The 18347-nt window shown below is 33.9% G+C and overlaps 3 protein-coding genes and 1 long non-coding RNA gene across 17 annotated transcripts; 2 read left to right on the top strand and 2 right to left on the bottom strand.

Annotated features, from left to right (window-relative positions):
- Positions 1-1569: 1569 nt before the first annotated feature.
- Positions 1570-3138, top strand: LOC147536186 (oil body-associated protein 1A-like). The gene is made up of 2 exons (XM_086641414.1): positions 1570-1862; positions 2323-3138. The coding sequence occupies exons 1-2, from the start codon at positions 1741-1743 to the stop codon at positions 2915-2917; spliced, it is 717 nt and encodes a 238-aa protein (XP_086497540.1). The 5' UTR covers positions 1570-1740; the 3' UTR covers positions 2918-3138.
- A 513-nt stretch (positions 3139-3651) lies between these two features.
- LOC147536185 (cytochrome b561 and DOMON domain-containing protein At3g25290-like) lies at positions 3652-6238 on the bottom strand. The gene is made up of 3 exons (XM_086641506.1): positions 5537-6238; positions 4648-4902; positions 3652-4210 (listed from the first exon to the last, which is right to left on the bottom strand). The coding sequence occupies exons 1-3, from the start codon at positions 6182-6184 to the stop codon at positions 3950-3952; spliced, it is 1164 nt and encodes a 387-aa protein (XP_086497632.1). The 5' UTR covers positions 6185-6238; the 3' UTR covers positions 3652-3949.
- A 5248-nt stretch (positions 6239-11486) lies between these two features.
- Positions 11487-15045, bottom strand: LOC147536184 (uncharacterized). Of its 14 annotated transcripts, none has more exons than XR_015226416.1 (8): positions 14861-15012; positions 14678-14777; positions 14536-14575; positions 14371-14415; positions 13030-13976; positions 12680-12742; positions 12534-12571; positions 12081-12341 (listed from the first exon to the last, which is right to left on the bottom strand). It is a non-coding gene; the product is annotated as an uncharacterized LOC147536184 (long non-coding RNA). The 14 variants fall into 14 exon arrangements; XR_015226412.1 differs by having other exon boundaries at positions 12081-12742; positions 13030-13148; positions 13228-13325; positions 13440-13976; XR_015226418.1 differs by lacking the exons at positions 12081-12341; positions 12534-12571 and adding an exon at positions 11487-11615.
- Positions 15046-15456: 411 nt separating this feature from the next.
- LOC147536183 (small ribosomal subunit protein uS7-like) lies at positions 15457-17874 on the top strand. The gene is made up of 4 exons (XM_086642081.1): positions 15457-15714; positions 16551-16822; positions 17291-17494; positions 17612-17874. Exons 1-4 carry the CDS (start codon positions 15628-15630, stop codon positions 17664-17666), a joined length of 618 nt encoding a protein of 205 aa, XP_086498207.1. The 5' UTR covers positions 15457-15627; the 3' UTR covers positions 17667-17874.
- The last annotated feature ends 473 nt before the right edge of the window (positions 17875-18347 follow it).

Below are 18347 nucleotides of genomic sequence, written 5' to 3'. Positions count from 1 at the left end.
CTCTCCCACGCCTCTGATAGTCGCCAAAGTTGATGGTGGTGGGAAGGGAAAAGAGGGAGGAAGAAGAAAATAAAAATGTTAAAAATTGGTAGTGTTTGGAGGAATTAAAAAAATTGTTTCTATCCAAAACTTTGTACCCCGTGAAATTTTACTTCTCCCCAAAACATCAACCTTCTCGTAATTCATTTTCTGGTATCCCTTACTCTCTCTCTCTCTCTCTCACTATCTCTTTCTCTTTTTTTCGTTGGTTCAATAAGTGTTTTAACGATGCTTCTTCTGTTTTTTTTCGAAAACCTCCTGAACAGTATATAGTTTGGACAAAAATGACATTATCACATTGCATGTGTGTTCTTATTCGATGCGAACGGTTGCATACTTTTACCATCTTCTTTTACTGTTGTATTGGTGCAAGATAGTTCGGAATTTTTGTCGGAATATGGAAACTTTTGTGTTGTTAGTCATCCATAGGAGATTAGTTTAGGGGATGTTTCAGATGAGGGATAGGTGAGTGGAATGCAGGAATGTACCGAAATTCAAATTTGTAATTAATTGGAGAAAACGGGAGAATTTTCGAAAGACACTCAAACTATACCTTTCAAATCTAGGTTTCCACATTAGTTTCCATGAAAACCTAAACTCAACCATTTATTATGTATAGAGCCTCTGAAGATGAGTTGCCACACCTAAGATTAGAATATGGAACTTGTAAATTTATAAACAACTCTTTTAGACAACTTTTTCCCCTTCTCTATGCGAGCTAGGAGTAGGAGGAAAATGTCGTAGCTTTGTTGCTTTCAAACATGCATGGCCGCATATAAAAGATCAGATCTACGCGTCTGACCCTATAAAATGGAATAAAAGAGCTATATGATCAAATTATATTGTTACAGAAAATGATGGAATATCTAAAGGAAAGTATTAAAGGCACCTCACATTAGTGTTAAGTCATTTCCTACAAGACAAATTTGAGAGGATATTATACAAAAAAGAAACGCATGTAGCAGTTATGCGACACGCATATAAAACTACCCATAACTGGATAAATTTATAATTGTTCACATTTGGAGATTACGTAGTCCACACAAACAAGAGTCTAAGAGTCCTCTTTAGACTCGGACCCCCACCCTCTATTCTATGATTTAAACAACAACCAATATTTCCGCTTTCCAATTAATAACTTCAATTTTTTTTTTGTGAAGTCGACTACGATCTGCGTTAGTCGTCACTGGACATTTACATTATGAAAATGTAATAAACATGATAATCTCTTAAATTGAACCATTAATGAAACAGACTTAAAAAGTTCGACAAATATATTATATTACAATAACCTAACTTCAATAAATCATAAATTTTACTTTATGTGGGAGTCAAATTTAGAATTCAAACTCAAGACACCTCTACCATTTTGGATTTTATGTCTCACACTTATAAACACTTGGTAGCATGAGGCCAAGTCTTAATAGATCCAAATTAATCTCTCTCTCTCTCTCTCTCTCTCTCTCTCTCTCTCTCTCCAGGTATTTACATGTAGCTGCTATCTCCTCTCCACGTATAAACAATAAACATGACTAAGAATGCCACCCACCAAAATCAGTGGTGACACATGTTTGATGTAATTCCATTCCACTGCCACACACACCCTCATCTCTCCATCTTCTCATCTTTATAATCTCTCTTTCCAACATCATAGAGAGAGAGAGAGAAATTCAGAGTAACATCAAGAGATTGAATTTGAAAATGGCGACTACTACTACATTACCAGGAGAACCAACTCAAACAGGAACGGCTATGCTTGGAACAGCTACTAGTGCCATCCAGGGTTTTGCTCCCATCAACAAGATCCATCAACACCTTTGCGCGTATGCCCCATTTAACCCTAAGTTATACTATATATGTATTCGTCTGTACATATAATTCTCTCACATGAATGAATTGTATACATCATCTGCTAGTTTAAATGTTTAGCAGATCGTATTAGCCGATTGTCTGGTGGGTTGAGTCCATGTTGAACTTCGCGACCTAGGTATCTAGTGTAGGATGACATTATTAGGCCAAGAATCACATTAGTAGGCCAAAAGGTTGGATTCTTGATTGGTTTACCTGAGATGTTTGTATGTACAGACGGTATGCTAACATCAACACTATTTGAATCTTGTAAGAATCTTTTATATAGCATCAGTGGGTTGTCTTAGGTTAAGTTCGGCCCACAAATCAACTCATGAGAGAGTTGTACATACATGCCACAAATGATTTCATACAACAACATCCCTATACACACACACACACACACGACATATATAACGAGTTTTGATTTTGCAGATTTCATTTCTATGGACATGATATGAGCAGACAAGTAGAAGCCCACCATTTCTGTGCCCATCAAAACGAAGAAATGAGACAATGTTTAATCTACGACAGTCCCGAACCAGATGCCCGTCTAATCGGTCTCGAATACATTGTCTCTGAAAACCTCTTTTTAACCCTCCCAGACGACGAAAAACCCCTCTGGCATTCCCACGAATACGAAGTAAAATCCGGTGTATTATTCATGCCGGGTCTACCCGGTCCGATACAAAGACAAGATCTAGACAAAGTTGCTAAAACATATGGTAAAGTAATACATTTTTGGCAAGTTGATAAGGGTGATCCACTTCCATTAGGAGTTCCTCAAATAATGATGGCATTAACTAGAGATGGTCAATTAAAAGATGAAATGGCCAAAAATGTTGAAAAAAGATTTGGTGTGAATTTTGATAAGGAGAGAGAGAGTAGGGCTTATATGAGTGGACCTGAACATGGGATTCATCCATTGGCTAATGGTGGTGGGAAAGGAGTTAAGACTGTTTTGAGGGAGACTGATTGTAAGACTAGTGTCCCTGTTGTTCCTGGTTCTGTTCCTAGGGTTTTTGTTTAATCATCTATATATATATATATATATATATATATATATAGAGAGAGAGAGAGAGAGAGAGAGAGAGAGAGTTTATAGGTTTTATTTCAGTTTGTAATGTTTGGGTATTTTGTTTTGTTTTGTTTAGATGTTCATTAGAAGGTGTGTGTTATGAAGGTGTGTGTTATGGATGTGTTTCCAAACAAATCTCTAAAATAAAATGAACGGTCAGTTCAAACTTATCTCTTGGGTAACCGACTGAGCTGTTTTAATATAATAGATGACTAATTTACTATGTTAAAAAAATATCGATACAAACATCAGTACGTATTAGTAAGATGTGATGAAATCTCTAAAGTGCAACTAAATTACTATTTGAAATCTTAAATGGGTCTAAAGTGCAATTAAATTACTGAGTCTAGAATTTTTAAAATCGTCAAACATTGATTTTTGGGGAGAAAAATAATCAAGTACTTTCTTTCTCACTTTATAGCCCTCGGCTTTGTTATTTTTCTCTCCATTAGGACAACATGCTCAAATTTAATAAATGTTAGTAGTCTTTTAGACTGGTGCGTAGAGTTTTTGCCAGATACATTTGTACTTGTAATCTGAAATCTGGATGTCAAAAACACAGGCAATATCGATAATGATTGAGTTTTGGTGAATTTCTTTTTTTTTTGGTTAAAAGGAGTTATGATGAATTGGAAGATGGAATTTTTAAACGTATATGTTTTGAAGATCTATCACAATAGTGGATATTTAGAAATCAACAAACTAAAAATTTACCAAAAATTCAATCAACCTCATCACAATTCAAATTGCATAAAACCCTTAACTAATTCTTATGTAAAATCTAAGTGTGGCATCAACTACAATCCTCTAAACCTCTCTAAAAAAAAGCAGTAAATAAGATATAAAGAGTGTGGAAGTTGAAGCAACCTGTAAATTTCTAAATGAAGTCAACTGACAGACTATATAAAAACCAAAAGAAAATCGAGGAAGAATTTTTCTTCTATGATTCAGTTACCCTTTGTCCATTCCGTTTGAGCCGTAGTTTTAATAGGATTCTTCAGATTTTTTTCTTTTACAAACTATAATCCATGTAATCGCTTCAAGAACGGCCGAAATTGCAGCCAAAGCAATAAGCAAGATAGTATAAGCAGTTTTCCACTTATTACCAGGTTCTAAGATGGATAGACCTTTAAAAACATTGATGATGCCGAGTATAATGACGATGTAGCCTAACCCGTGATGGTAAAAGTTCCAGTAAAGTCGATACTGGTGATCTTTCTGCGGTTTTAGGAACACTGCGAGTATCTATACAACATAAATGATAATAAACTTACAATTAGAACTATCTAAACCAGGATTAGTACTATTTATAATCTTAAACAATATTAAGTCTCTAAGGGGTGGTGTTTTCTTTACAAATTTCAGATCTGAAATCTGACTCGAGATCTGAATTAACTAAAGTCGCATTTGAGATTATTTGTCTTCGTCTGATTTTGAGTATTTGACTCGTCTGAATGGGTCAGTCGGTCTAATATTGAGAGTATTTGAGCCAAACATAAAATGTGTCTTAATTAAAATCCTGTTTACTTAAGATGACTATTCTGCTGAGTCCTAATCGAAACAAGTCATACTCAAATAACTCAGATTCAGACAAGTCAGATTTAGGCATGTCAGAGATATAATTGTGAATGTTTATTGTTCTCGTACGAGAAATAAGAACCGAGAAGGGTTTTTGTTGGTACCTGCAATGTTGCAAAAGTGAAAAGAGCGATCCCAATATCTCGATGAGTTGTATACACAATACCCTCAGATTGGCTACCAAGCTTAAGTCCAGTGCCCCAACCAGCAACTCCGATAATGTAAGCAGAAATCTGGCAGAAAACATGAAGAAAAAACCACAACGGGTCTGCAGATGGGAACGTTCGAAGATACCTAGCGATGACAGCTCCAACAGGAAACATAATTCCCCAACTCACAGCATTCAGAATTCCATGAATCTGTTACGAGAAAAAACATCAACAACTTATAAGCACTTCTTAATAAGCAAATTCTACTTAACATGGAAATAAGTACTTAACTTGATTATTTAAGTTGCTTACAAACACCACTAAAGTGCTAAACTACCCAAAAATATCATATAGAATTCAAAGTACTTATTATTGAAGAAACAATTACAAGCCTATAAAAAATAAGTCAAAATCAAAACTAAGGTTTTTTTCATCTTTAGACCTCTACTCCTATAAACCCAAAATTAGTTTTCAAACCAGTTAGAAAATAAAATTACTCCAAAACTAATTTTCTACCTCAAAAGTCAAACCCCACTAACCCTAAAAACAACAACTATAGTATTTAAATTAGTCTAATCAAAATTCCCACAACTTCATATTTTCACATACCACTAACAAATCATTTTCCATCAACAAAAAAAAAATTATTTTAATATTATTTTTGCTTACCCTTTAAAGAAAAAGTCCACAAAAATTTTCAGACCACGATTCACCCAAAAACAAACATTCTAAAATTAACCCGATTGAGTCAGACTATCTAGGCTCTTTTGGAAACAAGATATTAGATCTTCATATACTAAAACAAGAAAGAAAATATCATAAGTAAAAAAAGATAGAAACTCACATTTTTCTTTCTTAAGGTTGAATCAATTTCACCATCTTGAATACTATTAGTTTGTCCATTCATCAAATCAAGCTTGGCTTTAGAATTCAAATTATCAGGTCTAAAATCATGAATAATTAACATTCCTTTATCATCAATTCCAGGACCAACTTGCCAAACTTGATTCAATACTTTCCCATAATTTGTAGGTAAAACAATAGTTGCATAAATCCTAATAAACCCATTAATATACTCAGATTTTGAATCCAAAACATCATAATCAATCTTCCCTTGTTGAAAATTCTTATATGAACTAATATTATAAGTTTTTACAGTCATTAATCCATCTGGTTGTCTAAATGCAATTAGAGATTGAGCTCCTACCATACCAGTTGATGTTGGATTAATAGACCAAGCAACCCATCCTTCTGGTTTTGATGGAGCAGTAAAAACTAGGGTTAGTAATGATTTTGATGAATCATAAGTCCAATGAAGGTAAGAATTCAATCTGGGTAGATCAGAACAATGTTGGTATACTCTGTTTTCTGAAAATGTTTGAGATGAACATGTTAGTGAAGAAGAAGAAGATGAAGAAATTGAGAACTGGGTATGTTGAAAAAGAATGAATGAGATGAGTAAAGTTGCAGAGATTTGAGATATAGACACCATTGTTGGTTCTTTCTCTCTATATGTCTCTCTTCACTTTCTCTTCTCGTTTCTTTTGTTTGCAGAGTAAAGTGGTGGGGTATTTATTTGGAAATTTGGGCATTGTGATTCTCAATTGGGTTATTTTTCAAATGACTCCCTAATTTATCGAAAATATCCTGATGACCCCATTTTTTACTGTTACTGTCACAACATCGTTAAAGTCATATTTTCTATTCTAAAATTACCCTTCTTTTAATTTTTTTCACATCAACTCTCTTTCTCTCTCTAAATACTCCGCCTCTCTTATTCTTCTTCTGACACTTTATTTTCACTTGTTTAACCACTTGTCTAGCATAATGACTTGAACTTAGTGAATCAACTAATGTTTCGTCCACCAAAATAATCAAAATTTTCATTCGTAAATGGAGTCTTGAAGATAATGACTAGTCTGGGTCTTGCTTGTTTTTGAATTTATTGAAGAGGATAATGAAGAAATCAAAATTTTCATTCATAAATGGAGTCTTGAAGAAAATGTTCTTCCACGAAACTCACTATTATCACCAGATTTATGAGTTTCCGGTACCTTCTCCGGGGATACTGATTTATGAGATCTGAAACTCAAAATTAAAATCTATTGAACTCCATGACGGATTTCTCCACGGTTTTAATGTCTTATAAACTTTACTCATAAATCTTGCTAGACTAATCCATTTTTATAAATCCTGAATAAAAATAGAACGAATCAAAATCGAACAAATCAAAATAGAACAAATCAAAGTAAGTTTAGAAAAGAAAGGAAGAGATTCTTAACTTAGATCAAGAAGATTTTTTTATCAGAGTTTGAGAGAATTCTATTATGTGATTTCATCAAGGCTTCATACAAACTTTCAGAAGCTGCAACAAAGAAAGGGAAATCTGATTCGAAGACGAAAAAAACAAAATCCATTACTGAAAAAAAGAAACCAACAAAACCGAAATCAGTTGTTATTGATTCGAATGCAAGGACTAGTAAGAGGAAATCTGAAACTAATCGGATGAAGAAACCTGTTAAAAAAATTACGGGCGGAAAGAAGACTAAGAAGGCAACTCCAAGTAAGGCCAAACAACCAAAATCGATGAAGTCCCCTGCTACTTGGAAAGCAAAGAAAGTTGCTACTTAGATCATATAGATAAAGGGTATAGAGAGAAAGAACGAGAGGGTGATGTCTTTTAACTTAATAAGAGTAGGTCTTGCACAATATCTATTATTCCTCTTGATGCTCAATTACATCACAGAGGAATTAGAGAGAGAAATAAGTGGGGAAGATTAACTAGAGTTTGTGGTTAAAAAGAAAAAAGTTGATGAAAGAGAGAGAGAGAAAAATAAAGTTGATGTGAAAAAATTAATAGGAGGGTATTTCTGAAAAATCTATAAAAGTTAATAGTCAACAGACAGTAACAGTAAAAATGAGACTATACGAGTAGTTTCGATAAATTAGGGACTACGCAAGAAGTTGGTCATGAACAAGGGTGTCATTTGCGAAATAAACCTTTTTAATTTTGGACAGCGGGAGTTAGTTACTTTCTTTCCATTTATTGTTCGAAATCTTTGATTTTTTGGTGAGTTTATTATTTTGTTTTAGAAAAGGGAAAGAAGAAGTAGAAATAAAAGAAGGAGGCTATAGTTTATGGAAGAAAATAAATTCGCTATTTAGCCTTCCTCATATATTTCTTTTTTTTTTGTTGAACTTGCCTTCCTCATATTTCAATCTAATTTATGAAAATATCTACAAGATTTACTACAAGATTTGATACTCTAACAAAACATTGCAATGATTTTATCAAATTAAATCCAATTTTGCCGCCAATGTATTGCCAACTTGTAGTATATTGCAGATCTTTTTGTTGGCACACTAAAATCCAACCCCTAGTAGAGGAGTATTATAGAGTGTCTATAGCACGTTTGACGAGAAGGCAATTAGCATTGTGTTACGTCGCTTGGGTGTTGGAATTAGTAAGGCAAACCATACACAACATTTTCTTTGCAAGCAGATTTTCGTAGAGAGTTAAATCCAAATAAACTCTAAAGTAAACATCTTTTTCAAATTACTTGCGTGTGCCAAACACGAAAAGAGAACTTGGTTGATTTTACTAATTACTATAACGATATCTCTGATTTTCCTGTACAGAAAACCTGTAACATTCTCATAAAAATATTTACGATATTTTATATTGTATATCACAAAACTTTGTCATTTCTATAACACAAGATAATACATTTTTTTTTTGATGTAAAAGATAATACATAGTATCCATCGAAAAAAAATATGTACAATTTGTGGTGAATTAATTAGGTGAAAATATTCTCCTAAGTGAGGTGAAATTTAGTGACAATTCACGGATTTGCTTTATTTCTATACTAGTGTATATCCCGTGCCCTACGGCACGAACACTTATATCAATCAAATGTTACGAAATTTATTGTTATATTTTATTGAGAGAGAGAGATTTTTATTAGTTATTATTTTTTTTGTATTACTTTTTTGTTTCTTTTCTCTTAAATTAGTTATTATTCTATTGGGAGAGAGAGAGAGATTTCAATTTCTTTTTTTAACGCTTGAAATTTATTTTGTTTCTTTATTTCTTAAATTAGTTATTTTAATTTCTAAGCAGGAAACGATTATTGTTTTTTAAATAGGTAACTTTATTTCTACGAAGGACTATATTTTAAATTTTGAAGGGCTTCTAGACAATATCCTTTATTAAAAAAGGATGTTTGTCCCAGTCATCGTTTTCCTTCTGTTTTATATAATAGATAGTCTATATTAAATTGAAACTTCATTATAGAAGGGAGAACCTAAGAATTAATTATTTAGGGTCACATGTGAAAAATCATTCCCAACTGTTTGTTATTCGCCCTCAACGAAAATGCACAGATAAATATGATTAAAACGATCAATTAATGTAATTCTTAGTAATCGTTATATCTTATTTTGTTATTTGATTTGGTTAGGAATATTAGGCTGAACAAAAGTACCATTATATTGTCAATTTTTAGCTTCCTTCAACACGATTTCTGAATCTTCCATTAAATCTTTCTTGACTTTAGTGGAGCCGTGGGCGTAATTTATTTTCACCCAGAAAAGATTAACATGCTTACAATTTGCCCCTAACATTCCTCTTCATCTTCATAGTACATAATTATTGATCTCTCTGTTTCGTCACAAGAGAGAGTATCAAAATGTTATGAGGATAAAATTTATGGATTAAGTTACAACTTACAAGCAGATATATAATTAGCGTTGGCAGCCAAAAGACAGAGGTGTGATGAAGATGAAGATGATAGTGTTAACATCAAACTTGGGTTGGCAAACACTTCCTATATGTGAAAGTGAGTGCCCCCAAATCACCCATCAACTTATATTAACATCAAATTTTCAGATTTTTGAGGGTCCTTACGTGTGAGATTCTTTCAGTTCAAAACTTTGTAGGGAGGACTGTATTTGTAAATCAAAGGGTTGTTATTAGAAAGGGGCAGGAACCAAACATCTGCATGTGTCCTCTTTTCAGTTTTCTTTATTTTTTTTTTTGTTGAAATGTATCCTCTTTTCAGTTAGAAGGTCACTTGTTGGGATGACCTAATTTACAAGTTCTAAGCTTTTCTTCCCCATTCTTCTGGCTGCCCATGCCTGGCTGCTTTTGCTTCAACTTAAAGCAATTTTGATTCCCATATGACATATGGGGTGGTTCTTTTTTCCCTTTTTTTTTTTTTTTTTTTTAAAAAAAAAAAAAAATCTTATTTGCCCTACTTGTACTTCTCATTTGAATTTTAATAGTCCGAAGTAAATAAATCTAAAAGAACAACTGTTTAGATGAGTCAGACGACTGTAGTCAATAAAAATTGCGAGGTTAACTTTTGGATTAGAGAGATGTTTAAATTAATAATCTTGTTTAAAGATTGATAAATTTTACGGTATTTCTTTGAGATAAATAATGAAATTCAAGATCAAAACAACACATATGCACAAAACACACATTTGATGGGTGAAATAGGTAGAGGTGGAGATTTGTTTTTTTGTTTTTTTTGTTGAGAGAGGTATGGATGGTGGTGGTTAATTACATGGCTAAAGAAACGACATACGATTGATGACGGAGGAAAAGAAGAATAAAATGATGATGATGATGAAAAATTGGAGTAAGATAGTTAATGATCCTTTTTGTGCTTCTAAAATATATTTCAGGCCACGACCAATCCACCCGTTAGTCTTATACATGTGACCAACTATCAGGAAAAGAATTGCAATAGTTAAAATGACGTTGTGCAATATCGGTCAGTCATAGACTGCCTGTTACTGGATCTAATCCTCCAAGGGAACTCGGACTTGGCTTAATCCGTCCTACGGGTTAAGGGCAGTCCGTCCAAGGGAACTCGGATTTGGCTTAATCTTTACTAGGTTCCCACCGCGTTCTACGGACGCGGTAGATCCCTCTTGGCTAACGCCGTTGTGGTTCATTACGTCCCGATTTTACGAGTAAAGTGTTTTCGAGCATTCTCCGAGTCTGCTTATACTGTGGGATCTATGATCACGCCGTTGACATCACGTTGGGTCGAGCTTACCCGAGAAGTGTATATACAATGATGCCCATTTTCACACATTTTGGTGTCATGTGTTTACTTGTCATCCGAAATCAGTACGTGATTTCATTCGAAATCAGTACATGATTTCGGATGACAGGTATTCGCGTGACCCCACATTGTGTGAAAATGGACATCATTGTACATACACTTCTCGGGTAAGCTCGATCCAACGTGATGTCAACGGCGTGATCATAGATCCCACAGTATAAGCAGACTCGGAGAATGCTCGAAAACACTTTACTCGTAAAATCGAGACGTAATGAACCACAACGGCGTTAGCCAAGAGGGATCTACCGCGTCCGTAGGACGCGGTGGGAACCTAGTTTTCATGTATTTCATCGTAAAAAGAAAAAAAAAATCGTAAGGGAAAACTAAAAATTTATTTATTAACCACAAAGATTATCCTTTATTAATTCTGACTGAAATCTAAATACAAAAGCCTTAAATAATGTCTCAATGTTGAATCATCACAATAATACTCCCGGATATATGGTGGGAACCTAGTTTTCATATATTTCATCGTTAAAAAAAACAAACAAACAAATTAAAATGTCAAGGGAAAACGTCAACTATATCTGTTAACCACAAAGATTCCTTATTAATTCCGACTGAAATCTAACTAAAAAAAACCTTAACTAATGTCTCAATGTCACCTCGATAAAGCAACACACAATTGTCCATGGCTAAATACTGGAGTGCAAAGATCAAACCCCCACATTGTCTGAAAATGGACACCGTTATGCATGCACTACTTGTGTAAGCTCGCCTTAATGTGATGTCATCACGATACACGCACACTCGTAGAATTCTCAAAAACGTTTTTCATCGGCTAATCTGAGATGAATGTACTACAACGGCGTTAGCCAAGAAAGATCTACCGCGCCTGAGGGGCGGTGGAAGCCTAGTTATAATGTATTTCATTGTAAAAACATTAGAAATTAAAATGAAATTGGAAGGCAAAGCTAAAACATTTACTACTAACCTGAACAGAAAAAACAACCTTAATTAATATTGACGGAAATCCAAATATCATTAAGGGATGAATTAAATGTTCATATGTTTAGTTTTAAAACCTTTAACTACATTAAAGTATAACTTCTTTAATTACCATAATAAAAAAGAAAAAAATTATTTAAATAGTTACCAACAGACAATCTGAATTGACAACCAATAATAGATAACAACAGTATGAATTGACAAACAATAAGAAGAAAAATCATCTGGTCAGGCATTTCTTCGAACACCTTGAACTCTCATAAAAATTTAACTAAAACTAAAACTATGAAACTAAACAGAATATCAAGAAAGGGTCGAATCTTATTGCTACCAAAATATCCAAACATGGAAAATATACATGAGTACAACAAATAGTTCAAATTCTGATTGAACAATGGATATCAACTTAAATCAAATCATAATGTCATTAAAGGTTTAGAAACCATATCCCACGGATCCAATGAGGAACATCGAGCTACAGCAAGAAGCAGCAGTTGTTATGGCGAAATCTTGCTTTTATGCGACATTGTTTTCAGTTTTGCTTTGTAGTATAAGTGATGAGTTCTTGAGGAAGATTTCCATCATAAATATGAGTATGTCAAAAGGCGAAGAACACGTGTAACAAAAGAAAAACAACTCTCATGAGAAAAATATAACTGGTAAGAATAAATAAGGAGAGACAGATCACCAAATTATTAGAAAAAAAAACATATAAGCACATATATATATATAGAGAGAGAGAGAGACATTGTATACCTCGAGCTCAAACAAATGGAATTTTTGCATTCTTTGGCCTAAAAGATTGAACTTAATATTTGTAACATATATCAGCGAGACAAAACAAAAAACTTTTATAAAAAGTACAGTAACTGGTTAACTCTTAATTTCATCAAACTCATTACCTTTTGACCTTTGCAACTTAACAATAAAATGGACCCATTACGGGTAACAAAAAAAATCCTTTCCTGCAAAAAGAAGAAGAAAATTAGCATTAAGTAAATCAGTAAAAGTAAAGAAACAAAAAGAAACTACAACCGAGATCAATTGTGAAACATAGACAAAGATGACTAAAGGAAATAAAAATCAAGACTAAAACAACAAAATGTTGTGATGAAGAACATCTGAGTTGTAAACACAAAAGTATAAACAATAGAAGATGAGTTCAAACACAAAAGTATAAACAATTTGACAAATTATACTATAATTTAAATTTACAAATCATTATATACAATTTGAGTCTGTTTTAGCTTACCTTTTCATAGAACTTGATAGCACGGTCTAGATCGCCTACACGAAGCATGACTTGACGAAGTCGTTCGTCAAGTAGTTCAGGTGTTGGGCCCCTTCTTCAAACATGTAACCATTAGGATACTTCATACAACCAACAATAAACAAAGTTAGTTACCTTTCGAGCATACAACTAACATAGATTAGAAAATTTTCGACACACTTTTGAGAGAGAGAGAGACTGCAACTGTCTTCAAATCTCTAAGAAGCATTTACTCATACAACTTTTGTACAACTAAAGGGTGAGCAATACAAACTAACCTGAAATAGATTGAGTGGAGATCAGTTCAAACACAAAAGTTATAAAATAATCAAAATAAATTAACATATAATATTCACGACGAACATTTAGTATATAACAATAACCAAATTCACCTCATAGAAGATGAAAAGGAGACTTCCAAACTGAAAACCCAAACTAACAAAATTAGATGAAATTAACAAATCAAATTACTGAAGGGCTGCACATTGATGAAAACCTCTCCTGAAGTACAGTTCTGGAGATGAGCTTTAGTGAGAAGCTGTGGCATACAAATGTTTAGAAATAACTTCCCATACATAAAGATTAGAAATAACTTCCCATGCATAAAGAGGAACTCATGTTGTACTGCAGTGAAAGATTTGGAAAGATAAGAAATCTTAAAAGTGATAAAAATTGATTAGCAAATTAAGAATATGCGAGTAAATGTGTATATAAGATATGATACCAAAGCCATTGCTGTTAAATGATAGGAGGAGAGGAATAGGTAACCAAGATTGTGTCACGCCTCATCGTGACACACCTTCAAATTCTACCCAAACTGATTGATATTAGAGAGAACATTCACCTCAAGCTGCAGTAATGTTTGTCTATTAGGCAAAAATATACATCCTTAGCAAGTTATTTCATATCAATCGTCAAAATTAGTTTTCCTGCAAAAGTAAACAATGTAATTCAGAAAAGCTTCCTAATCCAAATGTTCAACAAAGTAAAGTAGAAGAAAGAAAATATCAAACAACACGGAACTCATAATTCCATGCATTTAAACATTACAACTCATGGTTTAGGTTTTGGACTGTATAACAGTTACTAAAAGTTCAAAAAGGAATTCGAAAGTAGAGAACTTGAGCGAAGCATTTCTTATTCGAAAGGTAGAGAAAGTAAAAATAGGGATCCAAAGTTATACTTCAAACTATAAAAAGATTTGTAAGTGTTGAAGCATTCAGAAACTTTCTCTCTTATGAGCAAGACAGCAAAGGGTAGGATTTGTAAGTGCTAAAGCTGTACTTCAAACTATAAAAAGATCCATAAAAGCATATAACTTACCAAAGACTTTAGTTAAGCATTTCTTCAAATTCTTCAAATATCTCCCTGCAATTCAGAAGATCAAAGCTTAAATAAAAAACGACAGACCCAAAAAATAATCAAATGAATCATAAACTAAAAAGAAAATAAACTAAAAAGAAAAAGAAAAGAGAAAGTGTGATTTACCTGGGGTACTCTAATTGAAGGAGAAGAAGGTATTACAAAACTGCAGATTGATTTAAAGAGAGGGTATGATTTCTATGGAGATGTTGAATTAAATTTTAAAGAATAACAAAAACTGTTGAGAGAGAGAAAGAGAGAGAGAGACCTGGAGAGAATTAACGGAGCCACGGTGAGTAGATGCGATTGGATTTGATACGATTATCAAATTAGGGAACTTATAGTTTCCAATAAAACACCTTCTGAATCTGTAAATTATAGCCCTTCATAGAAGTTAAAGAGAGAAAGATAACAATAGAGATTAAGAAAACAATAGAAATCTACAACTGACCTTCACTTTGGGTTTTGATTAGAAATCGTTGCAGAGAAGGTTACTATTCCTAGGGCTTCTTCCATTTTAGGTTTTCCACCTCCATGGTTTTCTCTTAAAAAATCAAACTAAGATTTTGGATGGACTTCAAATTGAAATACAAAGATCTTCCGGACAAGTTAGGGATTTCAGAATCGTGGGAGTTTGAGAATTGTCGTGGGGAGGTTGGAGAGATAATAGGGAGAGTATAAAATGACTTTAATGCCCTTTTATTATTATTCTATTTACATAATTGTATATGTTATGGACCGTTCGATCTAATCAAAACTAAATTTGTGAAAAGAAATGGACGGCCAGACTTATCCCCTGGATAACCGACTGAGCTGTTTTAATATAATAGATTGGGCTTGAAAAACACGAATTAGTACTAATACCTTTGGATTGCTTAGTCTCTGGGCTTGGGACTGATTTGTACGAGGCCCATGAGAGTGTGAAAAGAGGGACGACCTAAAAGCAAAAGTATGGAGCGCCTTTAGAGGTGATCAAATTAGAGTTAGAAAAGTTCGGATTATTTGTTGAACCGGATTTACTTAGCCAGGCCTTGGATCGGATAATTCAACAAAGAACCGGTTCAAAACCTCCGGAAAAGCTTATCAGTATTTAAATCTAAAAACCCTAATAATCCCGTTCTCTTTCCCTCTCTAAAAACAGAATCTAGGGTTTTCAGAACATCTTAGCGGCGCGGTCATCTCTTCCAGTCCTTCACTGAACTCCTTCGATTTTCATCAATGGCGGAAGATTCTGAAGCACCAGTCGTTGTATCACAAGCCTTAGATGTCAAGCTTTTCAACAAATGGACTTTTGACGATATCGAGGTTCGTTTTCATTTCAATCTCCTTGTTTTTTTTCATCCAAGTTATCTCATTTCAACCTTTAATTGATTGATTTATCTAATCTAATACGTTATTTTGATAATCTTGTTTCGAAATTTCTCGAATTTTGATCTGATTCATACGCAAACTCACTAAGTAGGTTGATTAAGCTTCATTTAATCAAATTCTGCATCATTTATTTAGGTTAAATCTATGTTTTATTGATGGATTAGTGATTATATTGAATCAGTTAAACTAGGTTGAATTAGGTTAAATAGTTGAAACTAGGTTTACCGTTCTATATGCATCATAGTGAGTTAAGAGTATCAATTGTCTAGTAAAAGTAGTCGAAAACAGAATGTACCCCAGCCCTTACTCACATGGTAGCTTATAGCGTACCCGTACCTCGTAACAGAATGCACTACGTCACAGGTTAACAGACTTTCATACGATATACTATGTTCTTGGGAGTTTCTCGAGAGTCACCATCATAATTTGACACTCACCCCCAGCGCTTACAGTTTAATTTGAACCATGGTCGAGTGATTTCATGCTATGGTTTTGCCGAACACATGATGTTGTGTTGCACTGATGAGTTCATGACCAAATTTTATGAATCAGTGTTAAGCACTTGAGCCACCATTCACTGTGGTTCATATATCTTCTTCACTAATACCATTGTTTTGTACCAATACGGCAATATGGAAGAAGAGCTGAATAAGATATGCACTTTCTCTGGCGCAGAAAATTATCTATTTGCTTTCTTTTGGTAATTTTGCCTTGTTTTTTTTTGTTGAACGATGAAATTCTTATGTTAAGTTTTGGATGTTTCTTTTTAGGTAAGTGATATATCTCTAGCAGATTATATCGCAGTTAGTGCATCAAAGCATGCTACCTATGTCCCCCACACAGCTGGAAGATACTCCGTTAAGAGGTTTCGTAAGGCTCAATGCCCCATTATTGAGAGATTGACAAACTCTCTCATGATGCACGGAAGGAACAACGGAAAGAAGCTTATGGCTGTTCGTATTGTCAAACATGCAATGGATATCATTCATCTTCTTAGTGATCAAAACCCAATTCAAGTAATTGTAGATGCTGTTATTAACAGGTAACAGTTCTTCCAAAACTTTGTTTTTGAATTCGTTATATCTTTCTTTTCTTTGATTGTTTTTTGACATTCTTAATTCCTTTTGAGTGGCTTTAATATGAAGTTTTCTGCTACTAAAACTCTGATAGAATTTATGCGTACTTGAAGTGTTGAACTTGGCATATCTTGTAGTGCTGTGATTCTGGTTATCTGTTTGAATATTAACTCAGCTACGCTCTTGAAATCGGGGCCTCTGAATGCTATTAAATGCTAGGCACCAGTAAGCTGACCCCTTTCCAAAATAGACTTGCTAGTTTTGAAAAACATAATACTCGTCGATTAATACACAGAGTGAACTGATTTGGGCTACGTATTAACCACCAAGTTTTGTCTTGTTGCTTCTGATTTGTGTTAAAACTGCACGAGTTATCATAACTTGTATTTCGTAAAACATTTATTGATTCATGTCATTGCCATCTCTTATTTTAGTGGACCAAGGGAAGATGCTACAAGAATTGGTTCGGCTGGTGTCGTAAGACGTCAAGCGGTTGATATCTCTCCATTGAGAAGAGTAAACCAGGCAATATACCTCCTCACCACAGGAGCCAGAGAGAGTGCTTTTAGAAACGTCAAGACTATTGCTGAATGCCTCGCCGATGAGCTTATCAATGCAGCAAAAGGTTCTTCAAACAGGTAAATGTTTTGGGTATCATCTCAAATCAAGAAAACTTTATTATTGATGGGTATTTTATATCGATATTGTCATCTGTGACAACGGTGAAAGCTAAAACCTTTTATGTTCATGTACAGTTACGCCATCAAGAAGAAGGATGAGATTGAACGTGTCGCTAAGGCCAACCGTTAATTTCCGAATGCCAAGTATCTCTGGATAGTGTCTTGTAGGATAGCCTATAAAGGTGTTGTGTTATGGATTAGTTTTTCGATTTGAATTTTTGGGCTCTGAGAATGTATTTTGTCTACGCTTTGTGTTTTCGTGGTAAAAGATTTTCTTATGTAGTGTTATTTATTATTTGAGATTAAAACTTTGCAATTCAAAGTTTATGTTATTGTGATATCCCTTTCTTACAACAACAAGACTTGCCCGATCCGGGTATGTCTTTTCCCTCAACACAACCTCGGCTTTCACCTGTCGATCATCTAGAGAATGAAAATCACTCCGATTCACTAAAGCAAAGAAAATACATAGAATTCAATGAATAATATACTTTTTCATCCAGAATCATATCAAAGATTAGACCACTTCTTCATCCGGAATCAAATCAAAGGAAAGAAATTTTCTAAAATTTGGTGGAAACCCTAAGATCATACATACTTTTGGAAAAAGGAAAGAAAATTTGTTCTCCGACATTCTCTCTAGGAAGTGCCCTAGCTTATAAGAGAACTTTGATTGCCACTACTCCTTCACCTAATATCCACCTTTGATTATATATATAACAACCGCCAAGGATCTAGAAACAAAGATTGCAACAAATAAAAACCTAATAGTATTATTTTGCCGGCTGTCTTCCTTTTTCTATTTAAGAGG

This window comes from Eschscholzia californica, unplaced genomic scaffold, assembly GCF_041429995.1.
Source record: "Eschscholzia californica isolate CP2 unplaced genomic scaffold, dmEscCali1.0.p SCAF_5, whole genome shotgun sequence".
NCBI lineage: Eukaryota > Viridiplantae > Streptophyta > Magnoliopsida > Ranunculales > Papaveraceae > Eschscholzia > Eschscholzia californica.
Note: the sequence above shows the minus strand (reverse complement) of the source record. Positions and strands in the feature narration are given on the sequence as shown.